At 35.5% G+C, this 18,928-nt stretch overlaps 2 protein-coding genes and 3 long non-coding RNA genes across 5 annotated transcripts; 2 read left to right on the top strand and 3 right to left on the bottom strand.

Annotated features, from left to right (window-relative positions):
• Nucleotides 1-558: 558 nt before the first annotated feature.
• LOC136774286 (uncharacterized) lies at nt 559-1,957 on the top strand. Its single transcript, XR_010822770.1, has 3 exons — nt 559-684; nt 932-1,304; nt 1,403-1,957. It is a non-coding gene; the product is annotated as an uncharacterized lncRNA (long non-coding RNA).
• Nucleotides 1,958-1,969: 12 nt separating this feature from the next.
• On the top strand, nt 1,970-2,572 carry LOC136774285 (uncharacterized). The gene is made up of 3 exons (XR_010822769.1): nt 1,970-2,161; nt 2,251-2,349; nt 2,437-2,572. It is a non-coding gene; the product is annotated as an uncharacterized lncRNA (long non-coding RNA).
• Nucleotides 2,573-3,155: 583 nt separating this feature from the next.
• LOC136774284 (uncharacterized) lies at nt 3,156-4,443 on the bottom strand. The gene is made up of 3 exons (XR_010822768.1): nt 3,608-4,443; nt 3,393-3,535; nt 3,156-3,294 (listed from the first exon to the last, which is right to left on the bottom strand). It is a non-coding gene; the product is annotated as an uncharacterized lncRNA (long non-coding RNA).
• An 8,468-nt stretch (nt 4,444-12,911) lies between these two features.
• LOC136774666 (uncharacterized) lies at nt 12,912-15,314 on the bottom strand. The gene has a single exon (XM_066729081.1). The coding sequence runs from the start codon at nt 15,312-15,314 to the stop codon at nt 12,912-12,914; it is 2,403 nt and encodes an 800-aa protein (XP_066585178.1).
• A 2,380-nt stretch (nt 15,315-17,694) lies between these two features.
• On the bottom strand, nt 17,695-18,666 carry LOC136774667 (uncharacterized). Its single transcript, XM_066729082.1, has one exon. It carries the CDS (start codon nt 18,664-18,666, stop codon nt 17,695-17,697), a length of 972 nt encoding a protein of 323 aa, XP_066585179.1.
• Between the last annotated feature and the right edge of the window lie 262 nt (nt 18,667-18,928).

Below are 18,928 nucleotides of genomic sequence, written 5' to 3' on the forward strand. Positions count from 1 at the left end.
ACTTTTTTTTCAATTGATTTATTTTTCATTGTTACGTTCAAATATATCTTATTATTCCCTTCCAGCCCTTTCAAACATCTTCCATCTGTCAAAAATCTATTTCGTAATGAAATTTTGGTACAGTGTACCCAGACAACATGGTCGTTTAAATTTGGCCACATTCGTATGGTTAATATAGATCTGCTACTCCTTAGGAATATAGTTACTGACGCCGCCATTTTATTACTATACAAAAGTAGGACAATTGACCCCCTCCCCCTACCCATCACTGGAAAGAGTATAGGATGTGTATGTTAGGCTATCCTTTTTTAAATGCCTTAAAGAGAAAGAGAGAGCCTTATACCGCGTTCAACGTGGTTTCTCCAGGCCTTCGTTTCTTATTTTCCTATCTCGGACGTCGCCAATGCTCTTCTCTCTCTAACTAATGGATTTCTATCTGCGTCTTTGTCTAAAATAATTCTACGCCACTGGGTAATTTTTTGGTGAGTCTATACCACTGGACTTATCTGTGAGTCTTGTGAGAGTAGTGAAAAGTGCAGAAATGTCAGTCTGACAGCGCGGATTTTTAATCAAACGAGTGTTAGTATAAATTGTTAAAGAGTTTTAATTTGTTGGAAAATATTAATCAGTTATAGTGAAGTTATACAATTTTTAATGACTTTTCTGGATTATCGAAAAAAACAGGTATAATAAATTTTTTGTACTTCTAAAAACATACATAACGTATTAAGGAAAAATGTAATATAATTCTTATCAAAATTAACTTAATATATAAATCTATGAAACAAATAGATTCATGAATGTAAATAAGAAATACATAATAAAAAATAATATTATTATTTTTTAAATAAAATGCAGATCCTTGCGTATTTATTATCATATATAGTTAATTTGTAAAATTACTGCTAATTATAATGGCTCTTTTTCCCAGGTGTAAAGGTTCTACAAAGGTCCTACCGAGAGTAAAGTGCATACGTCATGCTGATTTCAACCAGAGGAGTTAAACAACGCTAAGGAATGGAACACAGATTCAGATTACGCAGCATGCTCTCCATATCTATAATAAGTCCACCTGTTTTCTTAGATAAGTAATATTATTGATAACCATATATAAAATGTATTCAAACATGATCCTTTGTGGTTTCTCTTATGTTTCGCAGGTCAAATGTTCTAATAAGGCTGATGAGCTTCACCCAATTTGTGAATAAAAATGAGGCCACGCTATGTGTCAATTCTGGTGCTTCAAATTTGGAATCGCCATGCAGAAGTGAAATGGAAATATTAAAAAAAGATTTGTTATTCAGGTATTATTTAAATATGATCTAAATGTATCAATATGGCTATTGCTGGCAGTGATTTTTCAAACTTGTTATATCTAAACTTATTTTCTTTGCTGTTTTAGGTCCAGTAAATATTAGATTTGGCCTTCAGTATTTGGTTTGAATAACTGTCCTGCATTTGAAATGAAGATGGAAGAAAATCTTATATATAGAAACCAGGGTACAGGATAATAAATTAATGTTTCAAAATACTTTTCTTTATTTAGATTACGTTTATATATTGTGCTGTGAATTATAAAAGATATATTGTAATGGGTATTAGAAAAGATACAAAACATGAATGAGAATGGGCAGTTTGCAGCTCATTTGATAAAGTTAGCAAACAACTTCAAGAATCCCTTGTACTAGAGTATGGCACTCCATTAATGACCCATCACTCATTATGGCAGCGTGGTGCTACTTACCCGATACATTGTGAAAAGCAATTAGGCAAAGCAAAATTAAAGATTCTTTTGCAATCACTGCCAATGAGATTTGAATCTGGAATATCTAAAATAATAGATATAGTCAAGGAAAATAACATGAATCATGTTGGTAAGTAATTTAATTTGATATTATATACTGGCAATTAACAGATATTTAAGAAACTTGTATTAATTATTATATATTGTATTGCAAGATGCAAGGAGTTTGGTGCATTAAACGAGAATAAATGGGAAATGTTCTTACTTCGGCACAGAGAGCGCAAGATAATAAATTTGTTACTTACATCGCTGATCAATTCTTGAAGCGTTATGCTGATAATGGCGAATTAGAATGTCGTTAATTACTCGAGAATTTAGGATCCTGTGTGCTGGCTATTGAAAGACTCACATTGTTAGGTTGGTGAATATTATACTTATAGCTAGTATCAAAAATAACGCAAATGAAGTATATTTTGTATTAATATACAAAACTTATTTAATTGCAGGTAAATATTGTGAATATCATCAATAGTATGAAAACGGAGAGGTCAAAGATGCTACGACTTTGTTGGTCAACCTTTGGTTTCTAATTTAAAACCTACATAGTAAGATATTTATATATAACTGGTGTTGTTGAACAATTTGTAATATCTAATTTGAATACTAATAAGCTTTACGTTTCGTTTTCCTAGTTTCTGGCCTATTCTTTTGATTGACGAAATACCATTATTGGAGGCAGAAGACGTTCTTCTTTCGTCGAACGATAGTTTTGAGCTTCACGCTGTATATTGCTATATGGTAATCAATCAAATAAAATTCGAGGAGAAGGCAGATATTTTCAGACTAGTGGCAGCTAGAAATTTGGCGCAAGCATTAAACCTGGAAGGATATCAAGAACAGTATAAAATCATTCCTGAGTATCTTCAAATATATATTAGCTTTTTAAAATGACTCCATACGCGAGCCTTAATTATTTTATAAATACTGTTACTTGTACAAATAAAAGGAATATATTATGTGCCTTCACGTTTAAAGTATATATACCCATTATGATGTATCTTTTATAATTCACAGTACAATATATAAACGTAATCTAAATAAAGAAAAGAAAAGTATTTTGAAAGATTAATTCATTATCCTGTACCCTACTTTCTATACATATATAAGATTTTCTTCCATCTTCATTTCAAATGCAGGACAGTTATTTAAACCAAATACTGAAGGCCAAATTTAATATTTACTGGACCGAAAACAGCAAAGAAAATAAGTTTAGATATAACAAGTTTGAAAAATCACTGCCAGTAAGTGCCATATTGATACATTTAGATCATATTTAAATAACAGATGAATAACAAATCTTTTTTTAATATTTTCAATTTCGTTTCTGCATGGAGATTCCAAATTCGAAGCAGCAGAATTGACACATAGCCTGGCCTCATTTTTATTCACCACTTGGATGCAGTTCATCAGCTTTATTAGTCTCCATTTATAATGCAGGACAGTTATTCAAACCAAATACTGACAGCCAAATCTATTAATATTTACTGGACCTAAAACAGTAAAGAAAATAAGTTTAGATATAACAAGTTTGAAAAATCACTGCCAGTAATTGCCATATTGATACATTTAGATCATATTTAAATAATACCTGAATAACAAATCTTTTTTTAATATTTCCAATTTCGTTTTTGCATGGAGATTCCAAATTCGAAGCAGCAGAATTGACACAGCCTGGCCTAATTTTTATTCACCAATTAGATGCAGCTCATCTGCTTTATTAGATAATTTGACCTGCGAAACATAAGAGAAACCACAAAGGATCATGTTTGAATACATTTTATATATGGTTATCAATAATATTACTTATCTAAGAAAACAGGTGGGCTTATTATAGATATGGAGAGCATGCTGCGTAATCTGAATCTGTGTTCCATTCCTTAAGGGCTTTCCACAACCAAGTCGTACATATGACGCTGTCGGATGCCGGGCGCATGCGTATTACAGTGCTCAAACGTAGCGACAGTCTGCTGTCGTTGTCGCTGTACGATATTTAATAATATCTTTCCACTCACTCCACCGTTATTTATTGTGTTCCGCTCTTTTAATAGAAAATTGATTATGTCTATTAGCATAGACGAAATAATTATTGACGTTGTACGCGATAATCATTGTTTGTATGGCAAGCGTAATAAAAATTATAAAAATATTACAATGAAAAAAGATATGTGGAGAAAAATATCACAGATTATGGAAAAGTTATACAAAGTTAACATGTCAGGTAGTATGGTATACACATTTAATTATAATTAAAACCTCATATAGCTCAAATATTACGAAAGAAAAATGGTTAAGCCATTTTTCTGAAATTTATTTGCAAGTGTTAATTACTATCAGGGTTAAGATTTAATTATGTTGGGACTTTATTAGGAGATGATATTTTTAGTTACAATTATTGTCTTTTTTGTATACCTTTATTATACTGCCCTTTACATTAGGATTAACTAAGTGAGAGTTCAATAAATGTTTTATCTTTTACTTGTAGTCTTAGATTCATCAGATACAAAATCAATTTCTCCTTTACACAACGTGCTGTCGCTTCTTGCGGCGCCATTAACAGAGGAACCGGAACTGCCGCCATTTCATGTACTCGGCACTAGTCTACTCTCAAATGCGCCAAGTTTAAATATTACAAATTCACTTATTCAACATTCTCCCCTTAATTTGTATATATTTTTGTTAAGCTGTATCTTCTAATTCACAATTTCTGCCTTAAATCTATTAAATTTAACATTTCGCAATGCTTTTGTGAACATATCTGCAATTTGAGATTCAGTAGGACAATACTTAATATCTAGAATCTTATTTCTCACATTTTCGTGTATAAAACAGTATCTCACGTCTATATGTTTCGAACGCTTATTAAACACTCCATTTTGTATCAAACTGATAGCACTTTGATTATCCACATTCAACCCTATATCAGGTTTCAATCCTATCAGTTCAGTTATTAATGTTCTTAAGTACAACAAAGTTTTACAACATTCTGCCGCTGCAATATATTCAGCTTCTGTTGTCGACAAAGCCACAATCGATTGCTTCTTCGAACACCAGGCAATTGGACCCCCGCTGTACATAATGACATATCCACTGGTGCTTTTTCTTGTTTCTATGTCTCCAGCAAAGTCAGAATCACAGTATGCTATTAGCCGATTTTTGTCGTATTTCCGTAGGTACGAAATTCCTTGTTGTTTGGTTCCTTGTATATACCTGAAAATGTTCTTCACATCGTTTACATTCTGTCTTGTAGGCTGATTCACTTTTCTACTGCATTTATTTACAGCAAATGACAAGTCAGGTCTAGTTTTGCTTGTCAAATATAGCAAACTTCCAACTGCTTCACGATACGGATAATTGTTTTCTTCTGAGGTTTCTTCAATTCTTTCACCTACAGTCATTGGAACAGCATTAGCTTTGCAATTTTCCATTCCAAATTTTCTCAATATTTTATCTGCATATTTCGACTGAGTTAATTTCAATTTGTTCTCAGTTTTAGTTATTTCTATTCCAAGAAACATATCAGGATCTTTATTTACTGTTATTTCGAACTCAATTTCTAATTTACGAATTAAATTCAAGATTTCATTCTCGTTTTTACCTAGAATTATTCCGTCATCCACATATATCGCTAGAATCAAGGATCTATCTTCATTACGAAATATACACTGCTCTGCAGACAAGGAACACAATTTTTCCTTTTTTAAAAAACTACACAACTTTTTATTCCAGTTCAAAGGTGCTTGTTTTAAACCGTACAGAGATTTTTTTAGCTTGCACACACGCTGCTCATTATTATATCCTTCAGGAACTAACATATATATATCTTCTTCCAAGTCTCCATATAAGAACGCTGTTTTAACATCGAACGTGACAGTTTTTAGATTTTGTTTCACTGCAATTGCCATTAACACTCTTAAACTATCACTATTTATTACTGGACTGAAAGTTTCACTGAAGTCTTCTCCTTTTCTTTGTTCACAGCCTCTTACGACTAGTCTTGCTTTGTACGAGCCGCTGTCTTTAATTTTGAAGATCCATCTCGAACTCAAGCATTTTTTTCCTTTCACTGTTGCTGGGTCTACCAAAGTCCAAGTCTGATTCTTTTCGAGTGATCTCTTTTCGTCTTCAATTGCTTTTTTCCACTTTTCTTTATCTGGCCCTGTAACTGCATCTACATAGGTTAAGAACACGTAGTCAGAATATCTATCAGGATATGTTCTTTTTCTTTCAGATTTTCTTATCACAGTTGGCACTGGTTCTTCTTGATTCTGATCCCTGTTTTCTATTTCACTTGCATCTTCAAACACTGAACCTTCTTCACTATTGTCATCTGATCCATACACTCTTTCTTCTCTCAAATTTGTAGCTTCTTCACAATCAACTTCTCCTTGAAGTGTGATCACTGTATTTTCTTCTTCTTTATTCATTTCCTTTATTCCAAACCTTACATCTCTTGCGGTGATTATCTTAGACTTTTCTGGATCCCAAAGTCTATATCCATTATTTGTATATCCAGTAAAATAACAAATTTTACATCTGGAATCAAGTTTCTTTTTTGGAGTCAGTGTCTTAACACAAGCAGTTGTTCCAAAAATTTGCATTTTTGATAAATCTGGCTTCTTATTTGTTACCATTTCTATTGGCGTTACTTCAGTTGCTGCCGAGGGACATCGATTCAATATATGTGTAGCAGTATAAACTGCTTCTCCCCACATATTTTTTTCAAACTTTGAGTCAAACAGTAAAGCTCTTGCCTTTTCCATTAAGGTCCTGTTCATACGTTCTGCCTTTCCGTTCAATTCTGGCGTATATGGAATTGTCAAATCCAGTTCAATTCCTCTTGAAAACAGCCAATTTTTTAATTTATTATTTACATACTCTTTTCCGTTGTCACTTCTGATTTTAGTAATTTTACTGTTATGCTTTCTTTCCATTTTATTTATGTAATTTATTAACACCTCTGTGACTTCAAATTTATTTTTTATCAAATATACCTCTGTATAATTAGTGTAATCATCAATTACTGTCACAAAGTATCTATTCCTATCCCATGTACTTGGATTGATAGGACCACACACATCTGTATGTATCAACTCTAAAAATCTACTCGCCCTTGACCGTGCATTTCCAAACGATTGTCTCGTTTGTTTAGCTTTATTGCACGTTGTACATCCTTCAATATTCTTCAATGTCTCGGTATCCATATTCATTCCTGTAGACATTCCAATTAATTTTTTCATATATGATCCACTAAGATGTCCTAGCTTTTTGTGCCATACTTCTACACTGGTACTGTCCATCTTGTACGCAACTTCCTTCATCTTCTTAGGATTTAAGTTGACTTCATACAATCCTGCACTTGTCTTTTTTCCTACAGTTACTATTTTATCATTTTTCCATATTTCCACTTTCTTTTCAGTAAACACTATTCTTCCACCTTTATTAGTTATTTCATTTACCGATAGAAGATTAGCATTCAATTCTGGGAGATATATTACTCTTTCAAGCGTGAACTCTTCAAAGCGAACTTTTCCTATTTTATCAGCTAACATTGATTCCATCTCTTTTGCAACTCCTACCTTCATGCTTGTTTTAAATGTATTTTGCAATAACATTTCTTCATTTGTCATGTGAGCTGTTGTACCCGAATCTATAATCCATGTACTAGTTTTACTTAGAGTTGTGGTGAGAAAGGACAGTTCTTGTTTATTATTTTCTTTCTTATTTCTAAAGAAGCAATCCTTCTCTTTATGATTGTCTTTTTTGCAAATTGTACATTTAGTGGCATTTATTTTTTTAAAACAATTTTTAGCTTGATGACCACTTTTACCACAGACATCACATGTTTTAATATTATTACTGCTGTTACCAGTCTTAGCAATTTTTTTAGTTTCACGGAACTTGGCAATATGTCCAATTTTATTACACTTGAAACATTTCAACTCACATGATTTAAATGCTACTGCCTGTTCTTAACTCTGTGTATTCCTCGATTCTTCCATTAACAATCTGGCAATTAAGTTATCCACCGTTTTGTTGCTTTCAGTTGTAGAATCCCATGCTGTTGTGAAGTGATTGTATTGCTCAGGTAACGTAGACAAAATTTTGGTTATTAACATCACATCATTGATCTCTTCACCAAGAACATTTAATTTGTATGTGATATTTTGTAACTTACTTATATGTGTACTTATATCATCTTCCTTTTTATAAGTAAATGCAAAAAAATCTTGCAATAACTTATATTTTTGTTGATTGGTATCTCTATGATAAATATCATTAAGTCTTTTCCACATTTCATACGCCGTTGCACAGTTCAATATATGTAGAAGTGGTTTTCTATCCAGTGTTGTAACTAGAACCTTTTGAGCATTTGCGTCCTTTTTAAACCAATTTTGCGGCTTTACATTTGGAGGCTCGTCACAAACTACCTCAAATAGTTCATTTGCTTTAAGAACTATAGAAATTTGAAATTTCCACATATCAAAGTTATCTATGTCCTTTAGTTTTTCAATCGTGCTCAAGTCTTCGGTTTTCTGCATTTTAATCACTTTTATTTTTACAACTTCACTCAACTTTAGCAGTCTGGGTAGCACCCTGGGCCCATAACCTGTTGGGACTTTATTAGGAGATGATATTTTTAGTTACAATTATTGTCTTTTTTGTATACCTTTATTATACTGCCCTTTACATTAGGATTAACTAAGTGAGAGTTCAATAAATGTTTTATCTTTTACTTGTAGTCTTAGATTCATCAGATACAAAATCAATTTCTCCTTTACACAACGTGCTGTTGCTTCTTGCGACGCCATTAACAGAGGAACCGGAACTGCCGCCATTTCATGTACTCGGCACTAGTCTACTCTCAAATGCGCCAAGTTTAAATATTACAAATTCACTTATTCAACAAATTATAATTATTAATTTAAGTTAATGTAGAGTTTAACTTTTTTTAAAGCTGAAGCAATTGAGAAAAGATGGTCATCATTGAGGGATATGTTTACCAGAGAAAATAGAAAACAAACTAAGTTACCTCCATCTGGTTCTGGGTATGAACCTACAAAAGAATGGGACCTTTATAAAAATATGTTATTTTTATCTTCCCATATAGCTCATAGAACGTAAGCTTATTGGTATAATAAGTTTGCTTACAGATAAATTTTAATAAATTATTGCTATTCATTTCATAAATTCATAACTTTTCTTATAATTTATTTTCAAGAACAAAAACATCATTGATTCAAGAACAACAATCCCAAAGATCATTAGATGGAACAAATAGTATGTCAAATACTATTTCTTTGCCATGCACAACATTAGATCAGTCTGTTCACTCTTCATCGCCTATACATTACAGTTGGGTGCAGAAATCTTGCGTCAGGCGAGGGGAAGTAGGGATCTGAGGGGCGAAGGGATTTCTAGGGAGTTTGTCCGTAGCTGTCAAATGGCGCGATTAACCCTCAATTTTGGATCGTAAACAAAAATAATATTTTCGGAAAACGATTGCGGAAAAGAAGGAAGGATTTTAATACATAACAGAGAAGACAAAATATATCAGATGAGTATAAATTAATAACAAAAAATTTAAATTATTGTGAATTTATAAGGAAATATATACTTTGTGGTTATTTTATTTCTGTTACAGGCTAAATCCTATTCTTCATGAGTTTAAATCACAGGAAAGAAATACTTAAGCAACAATGAATGAAAAAGGACTAATTTATGAAGCATTTCTCTGTGGCCTAGCCATTTCAATAATTGTGACATAATGTTATAATAGTGAATATGTAAGCGATTGCTGTGTATACAAAGAAATTTTATTACAAAATAATAATAATGTATGATAATGTTTTGATTCCTATTATTATAAATTAAAGCTAGTTCAAATAAAATGTATTATTTTAATTTCTAACTTAACCACACTCAAATTCTATACGTACATAGTAATTATATATTCTTGTAGAACCTATCTTTGAGCTACTCTAACTAAATTGCAACTATTTTAAATCTGCAGGTCATAACTATTTACTTCAATGATTTTTATTATTTAATGTGAGACAAATTGTGTAAAATTTCTGCTAATTTCTTATTGATCCGTCACATGCTTCCTCATCTCGTATAACATTTATTTGTCTTGATTGTTCCTTCTTCTTCTAGTTTTCAACACATAACAATAATTTTATTATCATTTTTAAATACACGCAGATAAGATGTTTATGCTGACTTGTAATTAATTTTATAAATATTGGAATCATTGTTAAACCATTGTCTTATTAAATTTGGAAAATGGGCATTTGAATGATGCTATTTAAATTGGGCCTCTCTTCTGTGAAATATATTCTCATAATACTTAGATAGATAAAGTTCCTTAAAAGTTATGTGTATAATACTGAGTTCATCTTATTTTTTAGCTTCAAGTAGTTTTCCAGCAACGTGTTTGAATATACATTTTGAATATAGAATACTCTTATTTCATTACTCTTATTATAATGTTGTCAGGATTGATAGAAAGATATGTCAATCATCTGAAAATGATAGGATATACACATGGCGACTGGATAAATTAAGGTTTTAGGACAGATAAGTTTCATGAACAAATAGGAATAATAAAATAAGTATTGCATATTGGGAATGGATATCCAAATATATAGATTGAAAATATAATTTGAAGCTAAAAACAAGATGAACTCAGCAGTATACATAAACGTATTGGTCGACAATATCCTCTCAAATGGAAGGAAAAGATATCATGTGGATGAAGTGCCAAACATATTTAAGTACAATAAGTCCAGTGTCCATTTTTCAAATTTAATACAGCAATAGTTTACCAATCATCCTAATTAGTATAGAAACAATTAGACAGCAGAATAAGCATATCTGAACATATTTGAAAATATCTAGAGAATTATTGGTATATGTGTTTAAATCTAGAAGATGAAGGAGCAATCAAGGCAAATAAATGTCATACGACATGTGGAAGCATGTGACGAATGAATAAGAAATTAGTAGAAACTTTATACAATTTATCTCACATTGAATAATACAAATTATTGAAGTAATGTAAGCTCTTGTAGGATAGGTGAGATATTAAGTCAGGATTTCGTGGTTACTCGTCGATACTTTATTTCACACTGACTAGGTACAATATTCGTTGGCATCTTCGGCGCTCGGTTGGCTCGTTATCGCCATCTGTCGTCGCGTTACAATTAATTTGAAAACGTCTATCACAGCTCGGCCATTCTGACAATTTGACCGACCTCGGTCACGCAGTTTTAGATTTGTTAAAATCGCGGATCCATCGCTTCATTTGTTCGGGGCCAATGACGCCGTGGAATGGCCTTTGAGTTACTTGGAATCCTTCGACGTCTTTTACTATATACCGGTCGTGATCCAGAACCTTATCAATTACGTACGGGCCTTTGTACTTAGGTATTAGCTTTTTGCTAACTCCCGGCGTCGTATCTACATTTTTTATCATGACGTATTCTCCTTCGCGATACGTAGTTGTGGGTTTATGACGCAAATTATAGCGTTTTGTATTAGCTTCTTGGCTCACCTCTATTTTCCCCGCTGCCGCGGTTCGTAGCGCTTGTAGGTCATCCACGTTATTCGCGTTTTCTTCCAGAAATTTGTGCAATGGGTCGATTTTCTCGCCGCGTTGGTCCCTTCCGAACATGAGTTTGCAGGCCGTTGTTCCGGTCGATTTGCAAACGGTATTGTTAATTGCAAATTCGACTTTTCCCAGTACAGTGTCCCATTTGGCCTTGTCGCTCGCTAATTTGGCCATCATAGGGACGATTACCCTATTAAATCGTTCTACTTGGCCATTTGCACGTGGGGTACCGGTGGCAACCAATACATACCTTATCGATGCCTGTTTTAGGAACTCGCCGAATTCCTTCGACGTGAACGCTGATCCTCTGTCCGATATCACGCGCCTCGGATAGTCATAGACACGGAAGAAATCGCTTAGATGCTTGATGGCCTCCGCCGATGCCGCACCGCGACACGCGTATAATCGAACGTATTTTGTGAAGGAATCGACGATCGACAAGATGTACTGGTGCCCCTTTCCCGTCCTTCCTAGCGGCCCCAAATGATCAATATGGATTGTATCCAGGGGAACAGGGATCTTTGGAATGCTGTGGAGTCTCCCTTCAGCTTTACCCGTAACTGGTGTGTACTCGATACATTTTAGGCAGTTGGAGATGTAGGTCTTGACTTTTCCTTTGAGATTTGGGAACCAATACAGCTTTTTAATACAATCTACCGTTTTATCGAGGCCTACATGCCCAATATCGTCGTGGCATGTTCTTATTATGTTTTCTTCCAGCGCGTTAGGTACGAAGAATAACAATTTATCGTCTTTGTTCTTACGGTACACTAAACCGTCCCTAAGCTCATAGAATTTCTCTTCTGCCTTTTCTAGTCTATTTCTAATGGCGCATATTGCCTGGTCTTGCGTTTGTTTTATTGCCAGTGTCTGTTCGAAAGTATTTCCGGATAAAATTAAAATATTGTGGCAGCGGCTGAGTGCATCTACATGCGTCATCCTCTTTCCCGGTCTGTGTTCAATTTGGAAGTCATACGACTGTAGGAACATAGCCCACCGCGATATTCGTGGGTTTATACTTTGCTTGCTTAATGTGAGCCTAAAGCTTTCACAATCCGTCAAGACCTTGAATGGTATACCGGACAAATAAATATGATATCGTTGGATAGCGTAGACCACCGCTAAGCATTCCAACTCGAAGCTATGGTATTTGCTCTCAGCCGTTGTCGTGCGTTTGCTAAAATATGATACAGGGCGAAGTTTTCCGCAAGGCTGTTTCTGTAGCAGAATGGCACCGAATCCATGTGAGCTAGCATCGCAATGTAGCTCCGTGATAAGTTTCGGTGAGTAGATTGCAAGTACCGGCTCAGACGATAAGCAATTCTTCAACATTTCAAACGACTCCAATTCTCCTGCTCCGAACGTAAATTCCTTTGATTTAACCAGGTCATAAAGTGGCTTCGCGATTATAGAGAACTGGAATACGAAACGCCTAAAGTAGCTAGCCAATCCTATAAACTGCTGTACTTCACGCACACTGCGTGGTGTCGGGAAATTTCAAATACTTTCTACATGTTCGCCGCTCGGTCGAATACCGTTGTGGTCAATGGTGTATCCTAGGTACGTGATTTCCGGATTCAAAAATGTACATTTGTCTAATCGAAATTTCAAATTGTGGCGTTTGGCCAATGTGAAAATCTCCCGCAGGGTTTCGAGATGTTCGTTACGATCTTGGGAACCGACTAGTATGTCGTCTGCGTACAATAGCATTCGATCTCGTTCGATTAGCGATTTAAATACTCTTGATAGGAACCGCCGAAACGTACGCGGCGCGTTCGTCAGACCGAAGGGCATTCTTGTATACTCAAATTGCCCCCATGGTGTGACAAAAGACGTGTATTTAATTGAATCTTCGGACATTTTGATATGAAAGAAGCCATTTTTTAAATCTAATTTGCTAAACAGAGTTTTATTTCGCAATCGATCGAGATGATCCTCGATAAGCGGGGTTGGGAAATTATCCTTTATTGTAATTTTGTTGAGCTCGCGATAATCAACGCAAAGCGTAATGGACCCGTCTTTCTTTCGTACGAGCACTATCGGGCTCGTGTATGGCGACTCGCTAGGGCGAATTATGCCGTCCTTTAATAGGTCATCGAGTATCTCGCGTAACTTTTCTTTTTCAGCAAACGACAATCGTCTGGGCCTAAACGTAATTGGCTGCGTATTTTTTAAATTTATGGACATCTCAAAATCATGCTCAATGCGTGGGGAGTGCGTATTATCTATGTCGCGATGTATTTGCTTTAATCGATCGACTAGTTCTCGATCAGCGTCTTTGTTGATATTTAGCACATCAGCAGTGTCGACGGTTGGGTTTACATCAATCAACATTAATTGATCTTCAAATGAGTCGTGTTCGTCGACACTCGGTTTACCGCTAACGAATAATTCGTTCGTGTTCCCTAATGGAATATTCATACCGTACTTTATAATATAGTCTCTACCCAATAGCGCTTCAAAGGGCATTGTCTCGGTCGGAACTACTAAAAACTTAATATTTCGCTTAATATCGTTCACATAAAATTCCCAGTCAAATAAACCTAAGATTACCAGCTTCGTGCCATTTAATCCGCGTATTTCGAATTCGCTGGTAGTTACGATACGTCGCTCGCTATCCGGGACGTACGCGCTAAGCATCAGACTAACCGGAGAGCCTGTGTTAATAACGGCCATGACGTTAAAATCTTTATTTACATTACTTCCAGGAACGCTATAACTTACAGGAACCATGAAGGGCGGCGGGGTATCCGGAATATATACCAAGCTAGCCGTGTTGGTCTGTGTCGCCCTCTTTGGACACTGCTTGACTCGGTGCTCCGCTGACCCACACTCGAAGCAAGCCCCTTTGGCTCTCCTAGGCTTAGGACAAGCTGCAGACAGATGACCAACCTCGGAACAGTTGTAGCACCTCGATGTAGAGTAGTTTTCAGATGTTGGTGTCGTTGCTGGTGGTTTTCCCTCAGTACTCCTCTCCTGCCGGGGTTTGAACTCTTTTTTCAGCGTGATCTTCCTGAACGCATCTAGCAGCCTCGCAGCGTCACCAAACTGGTGCATTCTCGCCTGATCCTTCAGTCGAACATCGGGGATCCCGTCGATTATGCAGTCTATCAGTTCGGGTTCTTCAATACTGATCTTATTGGCCAATATAACTTTCTCGTGGTAGTATTCGACAAATGATTCGCTAGCTTTCCACGTTCTTTGCTCGAACTCTCTTCTCCTCTCTATTTTGCTCATCCGGCAGTTGAACATTTCCGCCATTTTGTCGAGCAGGTCCTGTACTGGCATTTCTAGGAACTCGGTCTTCGAATGTAGCCATTTTAGGGCTCGCCCCTTCAGTTTGGCGCCTATAAGTACCCTGGCTGCATCGTCGTCTAGGTCGTACATCCTTTTGATGAGCGTTATTTGTTGGCTCCATTTGTCGAACAGGTCGCTGTCTTCTGAGAATTCGCTGACCAAATTGCCAACGGTGTTGATATTCACGTGTGGCTTTCCGTTACCGCTATTTCCTGGTGAAGGGATCGGAGGCTCGAATCTTTGTTCTCTAGTTAGCAGTCTTACCTCCCGCTCCAAAACGGCCTTCTCTCTTCTCAGGAGCTCCAGCTCGCGAAGGATATGTCCAGGGACACCATTTTCACTCGGTCCTGTCCCCGTTGTTTCAGTCGCCGCTGCCGTTTCCATTATTTCACTCACCACTTGTGTGTTTAATGGGGTTTGCGTTTCTTCGACAGTTGCTGTTTGCTCACTCAAGATGTCCGCCATCTTGCCCGTGATGTCCGGATCAGCGGTTAATAGCCGGTTTATCAATTCCGTTTTAGCACCTGAAGATTGCAAACCGTATGCCCGTAGCGCCGTTTTCAATTCGAGTACTGTGTATTCCTTTAGCTCACGATTTGTCATTTTCAACGAATCCTGGAATGCTCTACCTTCACAACTAGTTTTTCGTCTGTTAGTAAACACTTTTTCTTCTCGGTTTCCGAATTTCTCGAACGTTCTCAACCGTTTTCAAGAGTTTTGTGCTTACGTGTTCGATTTAGTCGTTCGTATAATTTCACTAAATTTTATAATTTTGTAGTAATTTGAGAAACTCCAAATTACCCAACAATTTTTACGAAATGCTTAATCACCTTCCCACGATTTCCGATCTCTTACGTACAGGTTTCTTCGTTCCAAGCTCGGATCCCACTTCTGATTTGTAAGCTCTTGTAGGATAGGTGAGATATTAAGTCAGGATTTCGTGTTTACTCGTCGATACTTTATTTCACACTGACTAGGTACAATATTCGTTGGCGTCTTCGGTGCTCGGTTGGCTCGTTATCGCCATCTGTCGTCGCGTTACAATTAATTTGAAAACGTCTATCACAGTAAATAGTTATGACCTGCAGATTTAAAGTAGTTGCAATTTAGTTAGAGTAGCTTAAAGATAGGTTCTACAAGAATATGTAATTAGTATGTACGTATAGAATTTGTGGGGATAAGGAAGAAATTAAAATAATAAATTTTAATTGAACTAGCTTTAATTTATAATAATAGGAATCAAAACATTATCATACATCATTATTGTTTTATAATAAAATTTCTTTGTATAGACAGTAATCGCGGTAATCGCTTACACATTCACTATTACAACATTATGTCACAATTATTGAAACTACTGGGCCACACAGAAATGCTTTGTAAATTAGTCCTTTTTCATTCATTGGTCTTTAAGTATTTCTTTCCTGCGATTTAAACTCTCGAAGAGTAGGATTTAGCCTGTAACAGAAATAAAATAACCACAAAGTATATTTCCTTATAAATTCACAATAATTTTCATTTTTCGTTATTACTTTATATTCATCTGATATATTTTGTCTTCTCTGTTATGTATTAAAATCCTTCCTTCTTTTTCGTAATCGTTTTCCGAAAGTATTATTTTTGTTTACGATCCAAAATTGAAGGTTAATCGCGCCATTTGACAGCTACCGACAAACTCCCTAGAAATCCCTTCACCCCTCTGATTCCTACTTCCCCTCGCCCGACGCAAGATTTCTGCACCCAACTGTACGATAATAATTATTCTGATGAAGAATTCTTAACGGGATCCCTCAAGCCCTCTGTAGCCAATATTACGTAAAGAAAAACGAGGGAGAATTGTCCAGCGCTATTTTTCAACCGATTTCAATGTTTTTGGGCTTGTTGGAATCGTTAGGACTCGCACTTTGTCATAAATAAAGCCGTATTTTCCAAAAAAACGTGAAAAAAATAAAATTGTTTAAAAATTCGCATTAATATTATTTAAACGCAAAACAAATCGAAAAATCGAGCTTCTTTATGACGAGGTGCCAGACCTAACGATTCCAACAAGCCCAAAAACATTGAAATCGGTTGAGAAATAGAGCCGTAGGGGAGACCGGGGCTAGTTGTAACATTTTACGTTTAATGTAAAAATGATCATATAAAATGTACCCATGTCTGTAATTACTGAAGTGAATTTGAGTAAGTAATTATTGAACTATAATGTACAAGAAAAAAATTTCATCAAGAATTGTTCGTTAAAAAGATAAAAGATGTTTCTTCAAATATAAGTAGTTGTTACTTTTTGCCCCATGTTGGGGCAAAAAGTAACAAGGCTGGGGCAAGTTGTTCCACACGTGAAAAACACTTAAAAATCTGGAAAATTGTATATGTTATATCTCCTTTGTCTACCTATTATTAAAGTTAACTAGAATATTAATTATTTATTACTTAAATAATAAAATGAAAGATTACAAGAAGCAATATAACGTGAAAAACTAAACTTTAACTTTATTCCATAACAAAATAAAATTCATTCGAATTAATAATTTTATACATTAATCAGAACAACAGTCTTCACATAAAAACTTTATTTTATCAGTTTTTACGCATTTGTCGTGTGCCCAGTTTTGGCAACTTAGGCACTGAATCCATTCTTCGCCAGATTTACTGCTGGAGAATGGCGTCCAGCAGATTATGCAATAACATTCATTATCGGCATCAGAATTTTCACTTGATTTAGTTTTCGTCGATGACGGTAACGTTTGCCGTTTAATCTTTTTTTCATTGGATGCAGCCACCTCTTTCTTTATTTTTTTAACATATCCACTTTCTTTTTTTTTAGTGGTTTCCTCTTATTAGTAGCATTACTAGATGCTCGCTCCTGTTCTGCAAGTGCTAAAGCATCTCTTTCTAGTGAAGCTGTTAGAACAGCACACTTTTTCCTTTTTCTTTTGCATGACCTGAGTTTTCTAGGAGGTGCCTTTGGGAGCGGTCGTATTATCTATGGGTCAAAAATTTTATTTTGAGAAGCAGCTGTTGATTCAGGTGCATTTGTTGGTGAATTAGGAGGATCAGAATTGCTCGGTTGCTCCATTTCGACCAAATCAGCATTTATTGCTAATGAAGTTGAATCAGGATCTATATTTTGAGGAATCGGAGATTCACAATGATTATCTAAAGACAGACGGCTAGAATTTTGTAGCTCCGATATGTCTCTATTTTCCATTTCAGAGCTTATAGCTGTAGTTGGCATATCACGGTCTGTTACAAACGATGGTGCAAAATCAACATCTTTAAATACATTTGAATTCAACGGTGAAATACCACATTTTTCAAATGCCTTTGAAATATTCATTGGCGTTGATGCCAAAGGCCATGCGTATTTAACAATCTCAGGTAAATCGTAAATCTTCATTGTTTTACCTGGATTTTTTCGCATCCAATTATCTTGCGCTGATGCACAATATTTTTTAAAAGGCCCATACACCCCAACATCTAAAGGTTGCAAACGGTGAGAACAATGCGGAGGGAATGAAAGCATAATTATGCCATTGGCTCGAGCTTTATCTATAATATTGATGCCAATATGAGAGTGATGATTGTCTAATAACAAGAGTATTGGCTGATCTGGAGTAGGTTTAACAATTTTAATAAAATGAGTTAAAAATATATCGAACTCTGTAACCGTCATCCACCCAGATCTGTTTCCTGCTCCTATAGATTCCGGTGGGCCAGATTTTACAAAAACATCGGAATACCGTATTCGAGGAAAAATAAACATTGGAGGTATGCTATTCCCAGCAGCATTGACAGCCATCTCTACAGTAACTAATTCACCTCTTTCCGCCGAAGTCATTGCGCCTATTTGTTTAACACCTTTTTTAGCCACAATCTTTCGTGGTTTTTGCACCGTTGTAAGGCCAGTCTCATCGACATTCCAAATTCTTGATGGAGATAAATTATATTTAAGCATAATATGGCTTAATTTAGAGAAAAATTCGCTGACATTATGCTTATTAAATGATGTCGCTCGGCTCATGCTTGCAGCTTCAGGTGTTCGGATTGATAAAGTTTTACTTCTTTTAAAAAATGAATTGAACTAGTCTACACCGGCTTTCTTGTCTCTGTGCCATGAATTTGGTCTAGTTTTTAGCTTAATATTAATGGCACAATCATATGCCAATTTTCGCACTTCTTCAGGTAGCAGGCCGAAATATATATTTGCACACTGCGTT

The sequence above is a fragment of the Prorops nasuta genome, unplaced genomic scaffold, assembly GCF_024137725.1.
Source record: "Prorops nasuta isolate Cenicafe-Biocafe unplaced genomic scaffold, Cenicafe_Pnas_1.2 PNAS00006, whole genome shotgun sequence".
Classification (NCBI taxonomy): domain Eukaryota; kingdom Metazoa; phylum Arthropoda; class Insecta; order Hymenoptera; family Bethylidae; genus Prorops; species Prorops nasuta.

Excerpts from the sequence above, each read along its gene's own strand:
- LOC136774667 (XM_066729082.1), bottom strand. The coding sequence starts at position 18,666 with ATGCTTAAATATAATTTATCTCCATCAAGAATTTGGAATGTCGATGAG.
- LOC136774666 (XM_066729081.1), bottom strand. The coding sequence starts at position 15,314 with ATGACAAATCGTGAGCTAAAGGAATACACAGTACTCGAATTGAAAACG.